Source organism: Cyprinodon variegatus, unplaced genomic scaffold (assembly GCF_000732505.1).
Source record: "Cyprinodon variegatus isolate N-32 unplaced genomic scaffold, C_variegatus-1.0 Scaffold158, whole genome shotgun sequence".
Taxonomy (NCBI): Eukaryota; Metazoa; Chordata; class Actinopteri; order Cyprinodontiformes; family Cyprinodontidae; genus Cyprinodon; species Cyprinodon variegatus.
Window position 1 is genome coordinate 473,570 of NW_015150611.1, and position 22,840 is coordinate 496,409.

Below are 22,840 nucleotides of genomic sequence, written 5' to 3' on the forward strand. Positions count from 1 at the left end.
GTGTTTTTGAATATATATATCTGTAAATAACAGTAACTGCAATTAAAATTAATTTCCCTTTTATGTGTTTAAAAAATACGTGTCAAACTCCTCGAGTTGTGTTGCGTCTCCATCTCGGTGGACGGTTGTCAAACTTGAATATCCAAGTGGTCGAAGGTGTTTGCTGTCGGGCTTGTTTTTAACAAACCTGATTGGCGCGCACCTGTAGTGACGTAAACAGAGGAAGGCAGAGGGACTAGCGCGGCGGAGGAATACAGTGGCATTTAGACGAACCGCATCTCTATCAGGTATACCGCCGCGGACGCCCCGCCGAACCAAAGCTACAGTTTGAGGCGCACCTCTCCAGGTGAAGCAGCTGAGTCTATCTGCGCGCGGTCTGCTTGGATCTACTGACTATGGGAGTCTGAGGCGGACATTTTTCCTCCCTCAACCTAATCCGTCTGTCTCGCGACATTAATTTGTATTGTAAGTAACTCAAGTTAACTAAACAGAAATATTGTTTGAATCTATTAGTTAATTTGCTCTAAGGTTAAATGCAGCATGAACATTGGTCTAATTTCTTCTGCATGTTTGTGCATGTTAGTTTAAGGCTTTAATAACACATTCGGAGTTTGTTTGTCTTCTTAATAATGGGTTTACTAACCACCTCCTGGAGGAGTTGGATTGGGACATTTATCAGAAAGAGTGTGAGTTTGTTTTTTTGGTTGTTTAAGAGATTGAAATGAAAAGTTCTGCATGTTTGTGTGTTTCTATGTGAGTGGGAGTCGTGAGTCATGGGTCAAGTCCCTTCATATGACTTGGTAACTTATTTCCACTGAAAACCTAGATCCTGAGATGTCAAAAAAAAGTCTATGAGCAATTTAAGATTACCTTTGATGGTCAATATATTATTTTTTTGCAGCAATTTTAATATTTTCCAATTTGTTTGCTTTTCTTCTTTAGTTTCCTTCGATGCTGTAGGTGGTGAGGAACTGAGGAGGCTGACAGTAGGACACCATGTCCCACAGTGAGTCAGAGAAGTGCATGGACAAGTCCCCTCAAGTGGAGACTCTCTTTTCCACAGAGCTTCATATATACGAGCCAGGAGATGAAGGCTACATACCCAAAAGCCCACCAGCACCCCAGTCTGAAACAGCCATTCTGCAGGTAGACACAGTGGACAGGGGGTTGGTTCTAAGCACAGAGAGTCCTGCAGCAAAGAAGCCTGAGAGCCAAAAGGTAATTCTAAGTACAGAGAGCCCTGCAGCAAAGAAGCTTGGCGCCCAGCAGCTGTTTCCCAAGGGCTTGGCAGTGTCCAGCCGGCCCAAAAACCGCCATCACACCACGGTGGTGACCTTCCCAGTGGGACTGGAGAACTCCAGCAATGAGAACCGCAGCCGTCACTCAACCCAGGGTCCAGATGTTTCCTGGGAAGATTATGATAGTGATGGAGAGGGATTTGCCTTCAGGAGGAACCGCAGGAACAAGTCATACCGAGCTGCGGTGACCAGCCTGGACATTGAAGCCATGACAGCCGGGACAGCAGATAAACCCACTCTGAAAGCGGTTGATGAAAACAGAGAAAGCAGTCCCGGTCCTGTGCACAGTAGGAGACAGAAGGTACAAACAGTGTGGGAAAAGAGAAGAGCTTTTTTTCTTTTCTTTTACCCTTTAGTTCGAGGTAACCAAGCTTAACAAAATGATATTTGGTTTAATATATGTGTCAGTAAATGCGAATTAAAGGTGATCTCCCAGCGGTATGAATATTTCTAAAAGAATCTGTTTAAATAAACTAGAAGTTAATAGGAAATTCTTTATTTAAGGTCACCCATCACATGTTTTTTTTATTTTTATATAATTATTGTACTTCAGTCTGATTCAGACGTCAGTTGTTTCATATGATGACACTAGCTGAACCTCTGGTTTCATTTTTCATTTTTACATCAGTCGCAATCAGGTTAGCCTATAGTGCCAGTGGTGATGTCGACTTTTCACTGCTTAATGGAACAAAGATCCAGAGTTTTTATGCAACCTGGAAAAAATTTAAGTTGTTTCCAGATTTGGATTATAGCAAATTAACCAGTTTTTTTTAAATAATTAAAAAAACTTGAGTCAGCAATAAATATTGCTATTAAATGGTATTAATATTTTACATAGAACATCTGTGAAAACCATGTTGATATATTTTCCACAACTCTCCCATCTTCATGATCTTTATTAGCGTACTTCTCTATGCAAGTCTGTGACTAAAACGCACAATTCATGAATAAAGTCTGTGCTGCCGTTTCTTCCCCAGCGTACCCTTGGCCGAAAGAGGAACCAGCGTGGATCATTCAAAGATGGTATGTTCACTCACGTGTCACTTTGTCTGCTTTGTTAAATTGGGTTTATAAACAGGGAAATAATTGACATTTGAGACTGAGATTTAGTCATGGAGACTACCCCATGGCACATCTTTAAAAAGAGAAGCAGAACATTAGAAACATCTATTGAGATCCAAGGGATGGACATTCGTCCCTTTCTTTAGTTTTCTTTTTTATATTTTGTATAGTCATTGGTTTAGCTGCTCCAGACTGACCTGTGCAGCTCTTTAAGGATGTTCACATCTTTATGCGTATTTATTTCAAACTTTAAAAGGCCGAGATATTAAAAGTAAATCATAGTGTTGCATTAAAGATTATTGCTTTAACTATGGTTCTATGATATCAAATGCATTTTGACACCCATGACTAAATCTAAACTCCTTTACAGAGAGTTTTTATTTCTTTTTATTTTGATGTCCTTTCACTTTCCAGCCAAACCGTGCCTGTACCAGGAGATCCGAGAGCGCGGGCTTCATTCCACCAACCAGGATGAGCTGCTTGAGGACTTTGTGGTGGTGGAGCCTCCTGAACAGGATCAGGGAATTGTAATGAAGAGCTACAAACAAGCTCACCTCACATGGAGCCAGTTACCGCAGGTAAACCTTAAGATTGGATCAGCAAATTAAGTCAAATCTACGAACTAGGAGCTTTAGTTAATAATATGCTGTTGTGTTTATTGGGATTCTTATCATTTGCAGAATATATATATATATTTTTTTGTCTGATTGTAAAATATTTGTATATTTGTACTTATATTAAATCTAAATGAGGTGAAGACTTACCTCTTGTTTCTGTTTTGTGAAGGTGAAGGAATCTGGTATTCTGTCCAAAATCACACCTCAGGAGAGAAAAAGGCAAGAGGTGAGCGCTTGGAAAAGCATTTTCCCTCACACCCTATAGATGTGGGCTTTTTACATATTTTCACATTCATAAGGCTAAAAATTAGACATTTTAAAAGAAAATATAGTTTTCTCTAAAACTGCTCATTTTTAAGTTTGGAATTTTTGTTCTACTTTCATTTATCCAAAATTAAATGCCACTAATGCAATAGTGCCATTTTGTTTTATACTGTGCCTGGAGAAAGTATTTGACCTCCTTGAAATTGTCAATCTTTTGCCCCATTTCAGGCTTCATATATAAAGGTATAAAATTCTGTAATTCTTTGTAAAGAATTTATAAGTGGGACACAATCATGAATTAGAATAACATTTATTGGATATTTTAACCTTTTTTAACAAATCAAGTTCAGTGAGGATCTCTAAATGATCCAATGCTGACTTAAATGACTGATGATGATAAATAGAATCCAGTGTAATCAATTCTCTGCATAAATGGACCTGCTCTGTGATAGTGTCAGAGGTCTGTTTAAAGCACAGAGCATCATGAAGAACAAGAAATGCACCAGGCCAGAGATACTGTGCAGAAGTTTAAAGCCAGATTTGGATACAAAAGTATTTCCCAAGTTTTAAACATCCCAAGGAGCGCTGTGAAAGCGGTAATATTTAATTGGAAAGATTATCAGACCACTGCAAATCTACAAAGACCCAGCTGTCCTTCTAAACTAACAGCTCAAACAAGGAGAAGACTGATTAGAGATGCAGCCAAGAGGCTCATGGGGCAACAATCAGTTGTATACTGCACAAAGCTGGTCTTTATAGAAGGAAGCCATTTCGTAAAAATATCCATAAAAAAAATCTCATTTAAAGTTTGCCACAAGCCACCTGGGAGACACAGCAAACATGTGGAAGAAAGTGCTCTGGTCAGATGAAACCAAACTGAACATTTAGGCAACAATGCAAAATATTATATTTAGCATAAAAGCAACACACCTCATCACCATGAACACACCATCCCCACTGTCAGACATGATGGTGGCAGCATCATGGTTCGGGCCATCTTTTCTTCAGCAGGGCGGGGTTGATGGTTAAAATTGATGGAAAAATGGATGGAGCCAAATATAGAAGCATTCTGGGTGAAAACCTGTTGGAGTCTGCAAAAGATTCAAAATGGAACCTGAATACCATCGAGAATCTCTGGAAAGAGCAGAAAGCTGCTGTTCTCCATCCAACCTCACTGAGCTCCAGCTGCTTTATAAGGAAGAAAAGGCAAAAATTTCAGTCTCTCAATGTGCAAAACTGATAGAGAGAAACCTCAAGCGATTAGAAGGGTGGAGCTACAAAGTATTTACTAGGGTTGTCAAAAGTATCGATACTCAAAAAAGTATCGATACTGAAACGTTGTATCCGGATACAATACTCATTTTCAAAAGTATCGATACAGCCATCTGAAGTGCAGAATAGTAGAAAATGCACTTTCTGAACACTGTGTGATTGAATAATTCTGTGCATTTTTCAGTTTCAGACTTTTTTTGTAACAGGTGCAGCTGCTGAGAATTATTTTTTGTTTGACAGGTTTGGCTTTGTTTTTATTCTTGTGGTATCGAAAATGGAATCGAGTATCGAATATTTTATTTAGTATCGGTATCGAGTTTAAAAGTTTAGTATCGTGACAACCCTAGTATTTACTAAAGGAGGCTGAATAATTTTGCACATCCAATTTCTTCTTTATTTCTCCTTTATTTGTTTAAGTTTCAAAATATCCAATAATTTGAATTCCCCTTCATGATGTGTCCCACTTATTATTTATTCTTCACAAAGAATTATAATTTTCTGTCTTCATGAATGAAGCCTTAAATGATGTAAAAGGTAAAAGTTCAAGGGGGCCAAATACCTTTGAAAAACTGAAGCTCAGAGGAAACTGCCAGTTACCAGTGTCAAAGTATTTTTCATTTAGTATTTATTCATTTTCCTATTGAATGAACAGTTGCATAAATTTGTACTTGCATGTAATCTGGCCGTTTTAAAAAAAAGGGAATTGTGATGGATGGGATTGATATTTTTTAACCAGAAAAATGACTAAGGAGGTTGTGTTGTACGTTTCCTGGCAGCAGATTGCCACGGCTCCTCAGAAGAGCAAAGAAACAGAAGCAGGAGCTGAAATTGAGAAATAGTTCATGCAAAAACTCACTAAACGGCATTCCTCAGTGAAGCAAAAACTGAAACTGTAATGTAACACTATCTGTCGATGGATTTCCTTTGTAATGCGTCTTTCACAGCAGACCAAGATGTCAATACCAAGGTCCACACTGTGTGCTCTGCTGTGCCACTCCCTGCCTGTATAATGGTGCTTTACAGCCCTCCGATCAGGTTCTCAGTTTGTTCTTTGGTGCCTTTAGTGTCTCATGGGTACTTTTCTAGTGTTGATAAAATTCACTCAAAAAACATTAATTGCAGGTACTTTTACCTCTAAAAGTTTCCCAAGCTTTTGCAGAGAAATAAAGCCTGTAACTTGATCAGGTGGCGTTTATGCCCTTTGGTCCCCTCAGCCACCTCACCTGAAGAAGTGGAAATGTTGACCAAGGTGTGATAGAAATCACATGATTTCTCTCCCTGCTGGCTACATTACTGCCCTGTGGCTAACTAAACATGCTTTTGTCATGACCTAAAACACCCAAATGCAGAGAAAAGTGTTGCTTTTGCATCAGGTTCTTTCCAACAGAAAAATAAAACATTGTTTTTTATGAGTTTACTGATGTGTGTGTGTGTGTGTGGTTGTTTTCCAGGCCATTTTTGAAATTATCACCTCAGAGCATTCATACCTGCACAGCCTTGGCATCCTGGTACGTCACTTCAAGAACAGCGCAGAGTTGAAGAAAACCATGACGACCACCGAACACCACCACCTCTTCTCCAACATATCCGTCATCCACACAGTTAGCCAACGGTTGGTTCAACAAAACCCTGAAATGGATCAAGTCTTGCATTTTTCTACAGTATTTGCAGCTGTTGTACGGATCACCCACAGATGTTAACATTCTGCTGATGAACTTTTATAGATTTCTTCTATTTTTAGTTTTTCTTTAGGCTTAAATGTTTCCAACCAACAGAACAGATTAAGTAAATACAAACAGATGTAAGAGATTATGATTTATTAAATTAGGATATCTCTGCAACCTAATCTGGTCCAATAGGAAAGAAAAAAACTCACTCTTGAACCTAATCAAGCCCTTAAAAGTTTGCAATAACTCTTGACTGAGTCTTTAAAAAGGTTTTAGTTAACTTTGCTCTGGAAAATCTCTATCCAGCCACATTGGAGGAATTTTGATCTGGTTTAAAAACCTACCACAGCATCTCAGTTGGATTATAAAACCTGAATTGGTCTTGGTCAATTTAAAACCTTCATTTTTTTCCCCTCACATCAGTGAGTACTTCACCTTCAATTTTTGGACAGGTGGTGGGATATTTTTCTTAAAGACATTTGGCTGTAATACAGAGCTCATGGTTTATGGGTCTAAAAATGGAAACAGTTGCTGTTTTCTATCACCACCCCTCATATTACTTTTAAAGAAATTCTGAGGATAATCAAATAGTTTTTCGGCCAAGATAAGAAGAGTCTCTGTGCTGTTGAATGAATGTCATTTAAATATCTGAATCCTGACCTTTACTAAGGCAAAGGAGGCCTTTAAGTCATCCCTGCATTATTGGGGTAGATCTGCTATGCCGACCACGTAATAGAATTAGAGGTGGTTTGTGAATATACAGTTTAAGACTCAAAGCTTTAGAAACTGTAGCTCTTTTCTGGCTGATGTCATTTATTCTGTTTCTCATCCGTTCTTGAGGTCATTTCTTTAAATTGGGGAATGTTGTATTGCTTTTTTAGATCTCTAAAGCCTACTTCATGCTGTCAGACACGTTCTTCTCAATATTTTTTTGTTTCCACTCCAATTAGGTTTCTAAATGGCTAGTTATACTGAACCAAAAACTAAAGGCTATTACAGTTTAGCTATGATTTGAACATAGGATAGTATGTTATATTGTTAAATAGGACCAGGTTTGATTGGATAGCTCATCTCCTTGAAAATGTCCCTTTTTAATGATCTAATCTGACTAATTTTGATGTAACAATGAAATAAAAAAAGGGGGTTTGTAAAATTTGTAAAGTATTTGAAATATGTTGAAGTAGCGATTCTCTTAAGGTGTCATCAGGGTTGCGATGATCTTATCAGTAGGGACGAACTGAACATTTGATCAACCGCCTGATATAATATTCATTGACAAGGGGTGTTTTATATTCCCGGCTGAGATTATTGTGAACAGGTGGGGGGGAAAAAAACTGGTCTATTTGAAGTTTGAGACAAAGTATATGCCTTAGCATATCTTTAGTATCCTGTAGTCCTGGTAAACATGTTAAGACTTGATGGCCAAACTGGTTCTGCCGCTCTGAGTGGTATCCCTGCGCTTTGAAATTATAATGTTTTTCCAGGTATACTTTGTTTGTTGCTGTGTAATTCAGTTTCAATGAAAGTAGAAAACATTGAATGAAAGGCGAAATGCTCTCTCTCTTGTTTCAAAGCCAAGGTACGGCGGAATCCAAAGAAAAAAACACAATGGAAGCTTCTATGGGGATAAATAACAGAAACCTACAGTTTCTGTATGGGAAACTGACAAGTATCTGGGTCCGTGGGTGGGGTTGTTTTTTTCTCGGTGTCAATTTACACGTTTTTGCTGGAAAGGTCAACATTTGGAGTCATTTCTTTTCTAGGAAAGCCTTTTACAGAATTTTAACAGTCTGTGATTATTTGAACCTTTTAGTCTTCATAGATGTTATTCTAACTTCAGTAATTGTTTTTGATGCAAAGTTTCTTTTCCCCTCTAAATAGCAGTTAAATCATCATTGTGTTTAATGTGCTTAACTGTTATTTTTGCCTAATTGCACAAAGGAAGAAACACGATAAAGGTTTTAAAGAACAAAATTCATAAAATAACTTTTTTGTATATGTTGAGCCTCCTAGGCGGTAGATTATGGATCCTTTCTCATAATTAAACCTCCCTATCTTTTGAAAACAGCTTTCCTCTGCTTTGCATATGTGACTGGATTTTTCTGCACGTTCTTCAATAGCTTAACAAGTTAGTCGGATTGGATGAAAACATCTGTGAACATCAAATTTCAGGTTTCTCAAAACGGATTTGTGCCTAAACTAAACCAATCTACCAAACTTCGGCTCTAGGTTTTGGCTCTCTGTACTCCTGGAAGGGGAATCTAAAAACCCCTGTTTCAAGTTTTGTATGTTTTAGCTTTTAATAGATTTATTTTCAAGATTTCCTTTTAATAAGCTTCTTTCATCGTCACATAAACTCCAATCTTTCTTCCTGTTTCTTAGGAAAAAATAACATCCCAAAAGCACAAGGCTTTCCACGTCGTGAGAATGCTGTGCTTACGCTTTAGTTATCCACCACAACAGAGTACATTTCCTCTTCATTCACAAGTGTAAAGTTACCCCTTATTGTTTATGAAAAACTACCTGCATAACTTGTTTTGACTTTCTTCAAGCAATTCCTGCTGAATGGACAACTAAAAGCTGTCCTATTGACAGGCTGCACCACCTGAGCTGTGGATCCCAGCTGCTCTTCCATAGTTACAGTGGATATATTCACCTCTGAAAGAAATATGCATTATCCTAAGCACTGTGGAGCCTAAAATGTAGATCTAGAACTGGTCAGAATAAACCTGCTTTGGTGATTGCTCTCTTAAAGAACTATATTTGATTTTGCATCAATAATAATCTGCCACTTTCATTATTTTCAGTTTTTTTAAGGACCTCGAAAATCGTCACAATGATCAGCTGCTGATCCGGGACATCAGCGACATTGTTCAGAACCACGCCGCGCACCACTTCGAGCCTTACATCGTCTACTGCTCCAATGAGACATTTCAGCAGAGGACGTTGCAAACACTGCTGTGAGTGGCAGAACCTTGCACAAGCCGATGACTTCATCGGCGCCTAAAGATTGAGCTCAACTTTATTCTTTTTATGTGTGTCTCAGGAATAATAACACCGCCTTCAAAGAGACCCTGAAAGAAATAGAGTCCAGTAGCGAATGTGGAGGTCTGCCCATGCTCTCCTTCCTCATCCTGCCCATGCAGCGTGTGACAAGACTACCACTTCTGCTGGATGTAAGTTTAATCTTTAATTTTAAGCTAATGAAAACATAAAGACTGTAATAGAAGCATGTTAACAGGGTTTTGTCAATGTAGTTGGGTTTTTTTGTGAAGGAACTGTGAACAGGTTTATATAACAGCTGTTGATTGTAGGGCAGTAAAAATTAATTGTGATTAATTGATTATTGAAACAATTGTCAGCTAATTAAGTAATCGATTAATCGTTACCTGGAGTATAGAGACTGTAATACATGCCTTTAGCTGACAGAGCAACAAACTTAGAGCAGTAATTATATCAAAAACCTAAAAAGAAATTAGAACATTTTGCATTTAAGATAAAAAAAAAACAACCTTTTCATCTGTCAATAAGCTCTATCCAGAACTCCTCAAGTGGAAAAAAGTTTTAGTTTCACAAAAATTATCTGTTTCATTGATTAATTGAAAAAATTGACAGATGAATCGATTTGTAAAATAATTGTTAGCTGCAGCCCTAGTTGATTGTAACGTTTGGTAGCAGATTTCTATTGCTGTGGGTTTCAAAGTAAAATATGAAATACATTATAAAATGGAAACACTCCATATTTGCTTGTTGGAAAGAAATGTTTGTTCTTATCTCTTTATTTTTCAAATGGCAGTTTAACACCGTCTATTGTTTCCAGTCATGAAAATCACCTTTTATAACCTGCTCACCTCATCAGGACAATTGCTTCAATCTCAGGGCCTGGGCCCAATTTCCTGATTTATTCATTGATTTTTATACCTAATTGAGCACAAGGAGATAAGTTGCATTGAATCCCTTTTAAAAATCAAATTGTCTTTTATTTACTCAGGTTATATTTATTTATTAAGATGTGTTTGATCTGAAACATGCAGCTCGTTGGTCTAATTATGTTTTTATTCTATTTCAAACTGGTGAATATTTCTGAATTTGCACATGCCACTCCAAGACATGGGGTTATTTGATATAAAGCTATTTGTTTATTCTAATCTATTCTTGTTTTTCTTTCTCCTCAGACAATCTGTCAGAAAACTCAGGCACAGTCTGCAGAGTACTTTGCTGCTGTTTGGGCCCTTAATGCTATGAGCAAGGTATGTATGCTGAAGTTGACTTAGACTGATCTGAAGAAACTGCTTTTATTGTCTTGACAGGATTTTGATAACATATTTTTCTACAACTATGTCAACAGTTGGTTACTGAATGCAATGACGGAGCAAGGCGGATGGAAAGAACAGAGCAGATGTACACCATCCAAAAACAGATGGATTTTGGAAAAATAAAGGTAGGCTAATCTTTTATCAGCTCGCTGTATCACATGTCACATAAATCAGTTTATAAATCATCCATAAGAGCTTCAGTTGTGTCCCCTATCAAATGTTTTCCCTCCAGCCGTTTCCTCTGGTGTCTGCATCCCGATGGATAAAGAAGCGTGGAGAGCTGGCCGTCTCCAGCGAAGAGCTCAGCATCTGGAAAGCTTTCACTACCAGGAGCTACTACTTGTTTCTCTTCAATGATGTGCTGATTGTTACCAAAAAGAAGTCGTGAGTACAAACACCTCTATTATGATCAGCTTAGATTTGAAGACCCTTAAACGTGTGCATTTTAATAACAAAATATTAAAATATACTATATATGTGGGAAAATCTCTTGGTATATCACTATTGATAAATTATAAGTGATAGTTTTGCAAAGACGCAAATATATGTCATTATTCCTTTGATGGTAGCTGGTAACAGGCTGCAACAAGAGGCGATTATAGAATGATTTTTATAATTTATAAAAAAACGTTTCCAAGCCATCATCACCCTTTATTTTAATAAGCAAAGGAAATCACAAACAAAGCCCAAATCTATGATAAAATCCTACACCTAAATATATTTTGTATTATTTCAAGTAATACGGCAACACAAAGTAGCAGAAAATATAAGGTGGAGTTAAATGGATGCATATCCATCATATTTCTTTTAGATCTAAAAAAAAAATCATTAAAGTTGCACATGGATATGATACCTCTAAATAAACTAACTAATCTAAATAGTTAAGTCTGTGTGCAGACATGTAAACTTGTAAAAAACAATGAGATGAAAAGTGTAACTTTATGGCCTGGATGCAGAGTTCTGTAATGAGAGCCCAACTCATTGGCTTTATTAAACCACCCCTGCTGTGACAAAGGATGGTGGTGGCAGCATCATGCTGTTTATCTTCAGCAGGAACAGTGAAGCTTTCTTCATACATTTGATTTGAAAGTAGTTAGAGCAATAGTGAAAATACATCATTGAACGTTTTAGTTAGCATGTTTGTGTATTAGGGGGGCAAAGTCAAAACCAATTTAGAAGCTATGAAAAGACTTGAAATTTTATTATTCACAGATTCTCTTCTAAGCATGAGCTATTTGGAAAATACAAAACAGCAGACATTACTCTGAATGTGCAACATCAGTGAAAACAGACATCAAAAGCCAGCTTCAGGGCTGAAGACAGATGTCCACCACTTTCATGTTATTATGTGACATTTTAAAACCCATCCTGTATCTCATACTTACATATGCATAATCAGGTTGGTCTATAACAGTATACTAAAATACAATACATGCATATTTGTTTGTTTCATATATTTTGGATTTATTAAAAGTACAAAATTATAGGAGTGTTTAACAGAAATCAATTCTTATAACCATGGGGTGGAAGATATGCAATCTAATGTGGTCAACTTAAGGTTACATATAGTAGTAACTTTTAGTTACATAGAAATAAGAGTTTGGGTAAATGTTTTGTTTTGAGTCACGGTCCCCTGTGGCCAGTGAAAAGATCCAGCTGCTTCCAGGGAACATAAGGAAAGAAGAGAGTAAGGGGACAGGAGTGGATGCATACTTCAGATTCTTCATTCAGCGTGTCAGCTTGACTGACTTCAGCTGTCTGTTTTGAATTAGGGAGAGAGAAAACAATGTGAGCTCAGAGAAAGGAATTGCCCACAACACTGCAGTCATTATAATGGCTTTAAGTCAGCAATTGTTAAGGAGGAAATATGTTTTAGTCAGTGTTTTTATTTTTATTTTAGTGAAGTGAATAAAATGCTTTCTAAAACCCCATTAATTTTCTTATTGTTTGTACATATAGTGAGGAGAGCTTCGTAGTGTTGGACTATGCCACTCTGGATAACATACAGGTCCAGTTGGGAGAGGATGGAGAAGTACGGACGTCTTCGCCTGGCAAAAACAACTCCCACTACCTTTCCTTCAAGCTGCGGATGAGCAAGAACAGTGAGGGGAAATTAGAGCAAATCTCCCTGGTGGCTGAATCTAGGTATGGCAGACATCATCATTTCTACAAACCCTGTTAAGAACCCAGAGGATGTTGTAAAATGTGCCTTTTTTTGAAACGCTGATTATCTTGTCTGAATCTCCTAAATAATAAAAATTATAACATAATAGTTATTAATCATTGTTCACTTGTATTTATTTAGAAACAGCATATTTTTTGGCTTTGGCTCCCTCTGCTGACACAATTGTCGCTTTTCAAAAATTATTTAACATCTGCAGCCTTTTTATGGGAAACAGACTTCATTGTTATTCCTGCTCTGTTTTGCCAAGGGTGGACCGGGCGCGATGGATAATTGCTCTAAAAGAGCAGAAGCAGGAAGGGGTCTTTGCTTGCACAGATGGTAAGTCCCAATGCCATGATGACATTCATATGCACATTTTAAGCCCTTTAAATCCTAAACAGATGGGTAATACACCTGACTCCATTTAAAAAAAAAAAAGCTCCATTGATTGTGAGCTCTAGATACTGTCCCTAACAGCATTAGGTCTGAGGAAATTTGGTTTGAAGAACTTCCAAGGATCCTTATTAAACAAAAAAAAAAAGAAGCTGGGTAAATATGTTACAAATGTTGATAATTTAGAGAAGTATTTTACCATTTTTACTTCATTACTGTATAGTACTATTTTGATGCCGTTTGTTTTTTATTGTTATCCAAAAGCTCTTTTTTCTATCTGTGCTGGGCTAATTTATTATGAAAAAATTGAGGGGGGAAAAAAGAGCTCTATATGAAAGTATTTAATAGAAAATTGAGTGAAAGGGGTGAAAAAAAAAAGGTTAACCTGGAGAGGATTATGAGTAATAGCAAAGTTTGAGGCATATCATGTTGGTAATGACTGTTACATTTGAACCAAATGTTTCCAAAGTGTTTTATCAGGACAGAGGGACATCTGATCACAATTTAATGAAAAGTATATCTTCAAAAGTCCTAAAAGGGTCGATGTGACATTTGCTGTCAGTTATGATTTGGGGAGCATGTTGAAGCTGGAGGATATTCGTCTCTACCAAGAGGTTTTTCTTGCTCCTCTCTGCTGACAAGTATGATGGAGATGCTTTGCAACCAGTGTTATTTAATGACAAAGGTAATGCTGCTGGATTTGCCATCAACCAGAACAGACCTAAACTCTCAGAATTTTACTATCAAGGAGCAGGTTATTTAAGGAACTTGAATGTATCATTCACCAGATAAAGTGGTCCAAATCTAAAGAATATGAAATGTAAAAATTTCATATCGTAATCCATTACTAAAAGCATCACAATTTGTAAAGCTTTACTAGTTAAAGTGATAACACTTTTGGCTGTTTTGTTAAATGGGAATTTGTTTCAGGGCTACCGCAGTATGAAGTCACTAAAACATACATGCCTAAAGAGCCGGATGAACTAGGCCTACGACAAGCCGAGCTGGTCATTGTTCTCCAAAAGGAAGAAGGTGAGGCCTGCTGTGCTTCATCACAGTTAGGGTCAGTCTTTGTTATTGTCTGCCATTATTTTTTAATTTAGAATTGTTTTGCTTTGCCTAGAATGGTGCTATGGTGAGAGAATGAGAGATGGAGAGCGAGGCTGGTTTCCTGCTAGTTGTGCCACTGAGATCACCAATCCCGACGCCATGGAGAGCAACGTACAACGAATGAAGCGTTTGCGCAAAGAGACCAACGTCTAAATGAGGTGGCCCCATTATGCCACCAGAAGCTATAGATGAAATAAACACTGCTGAAGACTCGTACACACACCACTCTGCTGGGGAATTGAACTGAACCCTGGAAATGATCGTTTTCTGTTAAACTGACTGAGCCTCTTTTCATACACGCATCAGGATGTGCAAATCTCATCCTGATGCAACCCCAAGGAATCTATTGCTTTATACTCGTGACGTCTTCATATGGTGCCATATATGGTTTAAATAGATTGAAGAAAAGGACCAAAGCCTTGATATCGTAAAATGTGACAGTTAAACATCAACCTTATGTCTATAGCCTGTATACTTGAGTAAAATAAAAGACTCAAAAACAGCTCTCCTGGTTTCAGAAGATTTATTTGAGCTTGCATTTTGTTAAAATGTCTGAATACATAAAAAGTTATTTAAAAATGTCAAACTGACCAGATATCAAATTTTATCTTTAAAAACCATTTGGTGTAAAAACTTAGGACAGATTTAGAAAAACATTTGTTGTTTCCCCAAAATGTTTTGTAGCTGTCACATAAAAATAATGGGAAAAGAAAACAAGTCTGCATAGATTCTGCAGGCAATCAGTGGTAATCTGGTCAAATGCATGGTGCAAGCTTGTGACGGTCTTTAAGAGTCAAATCTTTATTGCTCAGATCTTGTTGGATGTTTCTTCTTGTTGACAAACGAAAAACTGCAAGAAAAGAGGAGGCAGAGACTCAGTTCACTGACAGCCGGCCAACATCTTACATTAGCCGATCAGACTCCAAACTTACCCGGACGATGGTACAAGATGGTAGGTGCCGGTGTGCAGGTTGTTTCCTACTCGGCCCCACCCTGCTGGGCCTCGGGAGCGGACGTTTTCTCTGCAGATGGGTCACCTCCTGTCTTGGCCTCTTTGTTTTCCTGGCCTGGTTTGCCACCAGTTGTTTGGCGTCTGCGGCGGTAGTTGTAGTTACGACGGTAGCGCCGCTGGCGGGGCTGTTGATTCTGCCCACCTTCACCGCCTTGATTCTCCTTGTCCTCCTCACCGTCCCGCACCGGTCTGGGACGGGGTGGACCCCTAGGTTGTACAGAACAAGTTTAGAAGAACAATAAACGGCACCAGAAAATAAAACTGTAACAACAACCACACCAGTCCCACAGACAACATGCAGTCCCACAAGCATCCAGCAGCACATTGGGATTAGAATTTTATTTACTCTGTTAACTGTGCAACATTCACTGTCAGCATGAAGCAGTTGTTAGTATGAAGTTTAAATTCATGCAATCTTTAAATTGATACATGCAAAGCTTTGCTATGCTCACAATGCTACCCTCTGCCAACAAAGCCAACATGCAAACCTTGGTCTGAACCTTGGTCGGAAGCCTCTGTAGTAGTTCTGCCTCACTGGTTTGTTGCCCTGGTCTGGACCTCCCTGGCCTTCATCACCTTCACCAGACTGAGAAGACGAAGCAGAACAATCAAAATAACTTCAGAAATATCAGATGACAATCTGCATAATATGTAATGTGTGACTTCTGTCATGTTGTTCTGCTGAAATGTGGGGCCTATTTGAGAATATTAAGACCCCCGATACACCAAGATTTGTTGATCACAACCACGTGATTGTTAGAGAGGAGAGGGTACAACGAAAATCAGCTGTTCAGACTTAAGTCGTGGATCAACTGGGTGCCTGCTTCAAGAGAGTAGCCCTCTGACGGCGTACCTCAGTAATCTCTCCGCGTGGTGCGTTGGTGTACGGGGGCCGGCGATTGTAGCGACTACGTACAAAGTATGGCGGGTAGCGCCGTCTGCCAGGGTAACCTGGTCTTCGCTGCTGTTGTTGCACGTCTCCTTCGGGGGCGTTGTCAGCCCCCTCTCTGCTCTTGTCTCGTCCTCCGTTGGCAGGTTCGCCTTCGTCGCTATGGTAGCTCTCTGGGTAGTCTCCGCCGCGGGGTGGGCCCCTCCTTCGTGGGTAGCGACGGTATCGGTTCCTGTCTGCCGCATACTTGCTTCCCTGGACTGCGACGCCTCCTGGGCCAGTGACGTTAGCTGCCTCTGCTCCCTATGTCAAGCGACAATACATTTACTCGTTATTTATGGCTTTTTGTCAAGAAAAAACAAAATAAACCCAAAAAAACAAAACAAACCAAAAAAATAAAACTACCTTCTCTCCCTCCACTACATCAAACTCCACAGTTTCTCCGTCTCCAACACTGCGGAGATATTTCCTCGGGTTGTTCTTCTTGATGGCCGTCTGAAAATATAAAATATTTGGATGAGAACTTTTATAAACTGAATGACAAAAATCAGGCAAACATAAACTACGGCTTACCTGGTGTACAAAGACATCCTCCTTTGTATCATTCCTAAACAAATGAACAAAAGTTAGTGTCCTCCTGAACCACACAATAGAATGTCCCTCTAAACCGAATTAAACTAAGCCAGTAAGGATTAATGTAGGACTGTGGGTGGCTACAGTATGGAGACGAGCAGAAAACATAATCTGGTCAAATCCGTGAGACTAGCAAAACTGCAAGAGGATTGGGAACCATCTTCCAGCCACTCACGTGCATTATATCAGCAGCCTGTAGGAATAATGGATGGAGCTTAGCTCTCGCTTACCTATTGATGAAACCATATCCATTCCTGACGTTGAACCATTTGACTGTACCCAAGACTTTTGTTGCTGTAATGAAATTAAAACAAGCTTGATTATTAAATCATTTAAGCTTCCAGTGCCACAGAGTTTAAATATATGCCACAAATCAACAAAAAAATATTAAATGACTGGAGAAATGTGCTCACTTATTATAATTAAAAGCTAACCAAGGCCACATATTAAGGCAAAGTTATTTTTAACCTGCAACTGTCATTCTTATTATAGATCTGGATGCTTAGGAATTCCCAGCACCAGCTGCTCTAAATGGGAGCCAAGTCTGTAGGGGGGGGTGTCTCTTTATGAACACCTCAGCAACAGGCCATAACAAGCAGCTTGATGGACAAATGATACAAATAACCACGTCACTAGAAGGGTTCTGTCATGAAATAGAACAGTAGCTCACCAATTTGTCTCTTTTATAGACTACCTGCAACAATCCATGCCTAAAACTAAAATCTATGTGGGGAGAAGCCATACATACCATGGTATCCATTTACTCCTATTCTCTCCTAGTAAGAACCAGAAGTTATTTTTTCTTAAGCTAAACATATAATTCTATTCAATAGTCCAAATCACTTGCTTAGAATGAAAAATAAAGGTTGGGTTACCATATATATTCACTAGCATTTCACTTTATTTATTTTGAGGCATCATGCGTCCCAAGTATATATATATTTTAAGATGAATGTATAGCTGAGATCTTAAAATCTAGTTGAACTTTTCTATACGAGCTGAAATTCTGCGAACCCATTTTGTTCATGTGAAACCTCGCCTTCACCTGGCCCAATTAGCAGTCCTGTCCAACCTGATCTAAACACAACTCAGGGCTAGAGCAGTCACACGTGGTAGAGCCATACCCGGATGTGTTAGCATAGCTAACTGGGAGAGACTTTGAACCATGTGGCTGAGGGGGAGCCAGCAAACCGAAACTATCAACAATTTATACGTGGACTATTTATTTTTAACGTGAAAGGATAGACGGTGTGACAATTTAGAAAGGCTTCAGCGAAAATACCACCGGTTGGAGAAAAAGGTGGAAACCCCTGTCGGACATTTTGGGGGGGCCTCAAAAGCCTTGAACGTAGCTGCTAATAGCCGGCTAGGCTCTAATAGCATCTTTAGCTCGGTTGGTTTTGTATACAGGCCAGACTGTTAACGCTGAAATTTGACCTAAAATGACACGACCGTTGATAGACGTTAGTAGCGCCGTTATTCTGACATTATGGTCAATCATACAGGACAAATGGTTGCGGTTTGCAATTGTTGGATTAAAATATTTCAAACGAGCAGACTCACTTCGACTGAACAAAGAGATGGTTAACCAGCTAACGTTCCTAGCTTAAATAGTTGATATGAAATAATAAGTCAGAAAATTGCACTTGAACTGACCAGAAACGGGTGAAGTTCAACCGTCTGACGGTTAACTCGCGGAACCTAACGTCTCCAACGTTCGTGGAAAAATGAACCGTTTGGTTTTGAGACCGACTGGAAAGCTTTAACGATCGCCCATGTGACGGCCGATGGATGGGTCTCTCAAGCGGACATCTGACCGAAGGAGGCCCCGACGATTGAACGAATCAGATCCCCATGCTTAAGTCATGCTTTCCCGGACAACTGACTCATCTACTTACAACGAATCTAACATATAAACGGTTTATTAACATAGAAACGATCTTAACAAAGTATAAAACTACTATCTAATTCTAAATTATGCAGCGTTTCGCCACCAGTCATGAAATAAATGTGATACAGCTCAAGTACAAAAAAAAAACAACGGTCGATTTAATAACGTATATAATAATACACATGAACTAGTGAAGAACATGGATTATTTATTTTTTCCATGATAGTACGTTACTGGTCAATTTAAGGTTTATGTGCCACTAACGTTTAATTTAACGGCAGCCAGTAGTGGTGACAGCGGGGATCGCCCTACTGTAACTGAAAGCACGTTAGCAGCCTAGTTAGCCCAACTAGCTTCGGTAGCCTTACCGATGACCTTCTTATCCCCCGCGGAAGCTGCGGCTGCCGGGCTGGATGGGCTCTCCGCATCCGCAGCGGGTTGCGGAGGCTGCTGTTGTGTCTCGGCCTCGCTGCTCATGTTCACTACTCGTTGGTAAAGGCTTCTGCCGGCGGCGGCTCTCTGCTATTTTCCCGGTGCTAGATGGTAACCTGGGCCGGCGGTGGTGGGGGGCTTACTGCCTTCGGGCTCTCAGCTTTCCTCTTTCCGCTCCCGTTGCCGATCGAACTGGGCAGAACGAGTAGCTGTGCAGGGGAATGTCCACCGTGGAGGTCCCGCCCTACTCCTCCTCTGATTGGCTGCAACGTGTGACGACAGATATAATATATTTCTAATTGGACGGTATTACTGTCATTAAAGGTTTCTTAAGAGGAGTTTGTACCTGCAAATTTTCAATTCACTACAGATATAAGTGATGCCAAATGTATGAGGTTTAAAAGGTGGCGTTATGCAGGACCGTTTGAGCCCATAAAAACAAGATTTTTGTAGTACACAATTTTTAGGGGGATTATTCTTTTTCACTAGGGAATCTCTGCAGCTCATCCAATAACCCTGCTGCTCATAATAAAATGAAGGTTAAGCGAGTCAGCAATTTTGTTGGTTTGTAACTTGGCCATACTATTTTTGTTGTTGAGCAAAGACGCAAGTATTCAATATCTAAAGTATTCACTCTTAGTGAAGGACCTATACACCCTGTTTGTAAAAAGGAGCGCTTCCGCAGGTCATTCAACCCACCAGACTATACAATATAGGTCCTTCTCAAAATATTAGAATATATAAAGTTCATTATTTTCCATAATGCAATAATGAAACTTGAACATTCATATATTTTAAATTCATTGCACAACAACAAAAATATTTCAGGTCTTTTATTGTCTTAATACAGTTGATTTTGGCATACAGCTCATGAAAACCCAAAATTCCTATCTCACAAAATTAGCACATTTCATCCGACCTATAAAATAAGTGTTCTTAATACAAAAAAATTCAACCTTCAAATAATTAAGTACAGTTATGAACTCAATACTTGGTTGGGAATCCTTTTGCAGAAATGACTACTTCAATGCGGCGTGGCATGGAGGCAATCAGCCTGTGGCACTGCTGAGGTGTTATGGAGGCCCACGATGCTTCGATAGCGGCCTTTAGCTCATCCACAGTGTTGGGTCTTGCGTGTCTCAACTTTCTCTTCACAATATCCCAGAGATTCTATCTGGGGTTCAGATCAGGAGAGTTGGCAGGCCAACTGAGCACAGTGATACCATGGTCAGTAAACCATTTCCCAATGTTTTTGGAACTGTGATCAGGTGCCAGGTTGTGCTGAAAAATGAAATCCTTATCACCATAAAGTTTTTCAGCAGATGGAATGAAGTGCTCCAAAATCTCCTGATAGCTAGCTGCATTGACCCTGCCCTTGATAAAACATAGTGGACCAACACCAGCAGCTGTTATGGCACCCCAGACCATCACTGACTGTGGGTACTTGACACTGGACTTCTGGCATTTTGGCATATCCTTCTCCCCAGTCTTCCTCCAGACTCTGGCACCTTGATTTCCAAATGACATGCAAAACTGAGCAACAGTCCAGTACTGCGTCTCTGTAGCCCATGCCAGGTCTGGTTCAAAAGTGGCTTGACCTGGGGAATGCGGCACCTGTAGCCCATTTCCTGTACACACCTGTGCACGGTGGCTCTGGATTTTTCTACTCCGGAATCGGCCCTTCTCCACAATCTTCCTCAGGGTCTGGTCACCTCTTCTCGTTGTGTAACGTTTTCTGCCACACTTTTTCCTGCCCACAGACTTCCTACTGAGGTGCCTTGATACAGCACTCTGGGAACAGCCTATTCATTCAGAAATATCTCTCTGTGTCGTCCCCTCTTGCTTGAGGGCGTCAATGATGGCCTTCTGGACAGCAGTCAGGTCAGCAGTCTTACCCATGATTGGGGTTTTGAGTGATGAACCAGGCTGGGGAGTTTAAAAGGCCTCAGGAATCTTTTGCAGGTGTTTAGAGTTAATTTGTTGAGTCAGATGATCAGGTGCATAGCTGGTTTAGAGACCTTTATCATGATATGCTAATTTTGTGAGATAGGAATTTGGGGTTTTTATGAGCTCTATGTCAAAATCATTTGTATTAAGACAATAAAAGACCTGAAATATTTCAGTTAGTGTGTAATGAATCTAAAATATATGAATGTTCAAGTTTTATCATTACATTATGGAAAATAATGACTTTATCACAAGATGCTAATATTTTGAGGACCTGTACAACACTACAACGGCAATGTATAATGTGCAATTACTATCTAATACCCTCCACAATAACCTGTTTTTTTATATTTGATACCCAGTGCAATAACTATATAGATAAATACCCATCTATAAAAAATACCCATGTAAATACCCTGTGCAATAACTCTGTACAATAATCCTGCTTTAAAAAAAAAAAGATTTTATATATATATATATATATATATATATATATATATATATATATATATATATATATATATATATATATATATATACGCACTGTATATACTGTATATACCCCATGCACCTTTTCTTCCTTTGGCACCTTATTCTTCCTTTTGACTATCTGAGATGATGTAATGAATATATTTTACCACTGTGAGATCAATAAAGTCAATAAATCAAGCAATATTTGATCAGCCAACTCTGCTTTATACTTCTAAAAGCCCATTTAAAGCTGCAGTATGTCATCTCCTGGCTATTAAAGAGTCATACCTTTGTAACAAGTGACAATGAGCAGATAGAAAGCATCAACAACACATATTCAACTTAATGACAGATTCTTATCCAGATCAATTTTTTAAATTCTACTTAGTCTGATCTTGGCTGTAGGTAGTTTTTTTATTTATTTATTTTTTGCATGAAATTATGTTTACCATGATTCCAAAACACAGCAACAGGCAGAAGAGGTTGTCACATCTACTCAAATGCCATATGTGCATGGTTCTTTGCTCGCCTGCTTTAAGGCTCCTCTGCATCGTGTTCCTGTCCTTTATGATGCCAATGGTTCTCCTTTCTCTGGAGGTCTTCTCAAAACAGGTGTATTTATACTAGGATTTAATTAATAAGATCTAGACTATAATTTATCAACCATAATTTTTTTTAAGTAATTATATTTGAAGTAATGTTTTAATGTCAGAATGGCACGTGACTTAATTTTCTGCTCAGAACAGTACAATCCATGAAAAGCATCCATCTTGAGTTAGGTTAACTTTCCCTCTTCTACTGATGAGAGCACAGACCCCCTCCTCCCAAACATTGTCATGGTAATTAAAGCTCCACTGGCACCGATTAGAAGCACAGGCAGACGTGTGAAACACTTGCCAAGCTCTGCTCTCCCACACACACAAATGAGTCTCAAAAAGCCTCCCCATGGAGAAAACCTCTTTTCAAAAAAAAAAAATAGACGACCCTCTTCCTGCCTCCATAAGAAGAGAGTCTTCTCCATCTGAAAGGATTCTTTTATGCTAAGAGAATGATGCTCAAGGGGAGGACCGATGGGGGAGGGGGGCTGGAAGCTTGGATTGGGCTGGCATAGAAGGGGAAGCCATAAGTTCAGCAGAGGATTGCTTGGCACCAAAGAGGGTGCCCTATTTACTCCATGGATAAGGTTGACATTAATCCTGCGTCCCCTCACAGAACAACTTTACACCTCTGTGCATTTCCTTAGCATTTCAGCAGAGATCAAGTAAGCAATCCAATGTAAAGCACTACTGCTCTGCACACTCTGTTTAAATCCCTGCTGTTACATGAAAAAAATAAATAAAACAATTATTTTTCTTGTGTTGTAAACTTTTCCATGATTTGATACAATGTTTTGCTGTCTTCT

At 39.1% G+C, this 22,840-nt stretch overlaps 2 protein-coding genes across 5 annotated transcripts; one reads left to right on the forward strand and one right to left on the reverse strand.

Annotated features, from left to right (window-relative positions):
- The first annotated feature begins 302 nt into the window (after positions 1 to 302).
- On the forward strand, positions 303 to 14,660 carry LOC107086674 (rho guanine nucleotide exchange factor 16-like). Its single transcript, XM_015377774.1, has 15 exons — positions 303 to 465; positions 943 to 1,599; positions 2,276 to 2,321; positions 2,775 to 2,938; positions 3,147 to 3,203; positions 5,965 to 6,125; positions 8,988 to 9,140; positions 9,227 to 9,356; positions 10,356 to 10,430; positions 10,529 to 10,621; positions 10,729 to 10,880; positions 12,456 to 12,641; positions 12,929 to 12,999; positions 13,984 to 14,085; positions 14,177 to 14,660. The coding sequence occupies exons 2-15, from the start codon at positions 997 to 999 to the stop codon at positions 14,314 to 14,316; spliced, it is 2,133 nt and encodes a 710-aa protein (XP_015233260.1). The 5' UTR covers positions 303 to 465; positions 943 to 996; the 3' UTR covers positions 14,317 to 14,660.
- An 11-nt stretch (positions 14,661 to 14,671) lies between these two features.
- Positions 14,672 to 19,224, reverse strand: ybx1 (Y-box binding protein 1). 4 transcript variants are annotated; one of them, XM_015377776.1, is made up of 8 exons: positions 18,957 to 19,224; positions 16,928 to 16,991; positions 16,638 to 16,671; positions 16,470 to 16,559; positions 16,029 to 16,367; positions 15,676 to 15,761; positions 15,096 to 15,382; positions 14,672 to 15,013 (listed from the first exon to the last, which is right to left on the reverse strand). In XM_015377776.1, exons 1-7 carry the CDS (start codon positions 19,063 to 19,065, stop codon positions 15,142 to 15,144), a joined length of 963 nt encoding a protein of 320 aa, XP_015233262.1. In that variant the 5' UTR covers positions 19,066 to 19,224; the 3' UTR covers positions 14,672 to 15,013; positions 15,096 to 15,141. The 4 variants fall into 4 exon arrangements, with proteins under 4 accessions (XP_015233262.1, XP_015233261.1, XP_015233264.1 ...); XM_015377775.1 differs by having other exon boundaries at positions 15,664 to 15,761; XM_015377778.1 differs by having other exon boundaries at positions 14,993 to 15,013; positions 16,092 to 16,367; positions 18,957 to 19,222.
- Between the last annotated feature and the right edge of the window lie 3,616 nt (positions 19,225 to 22,840).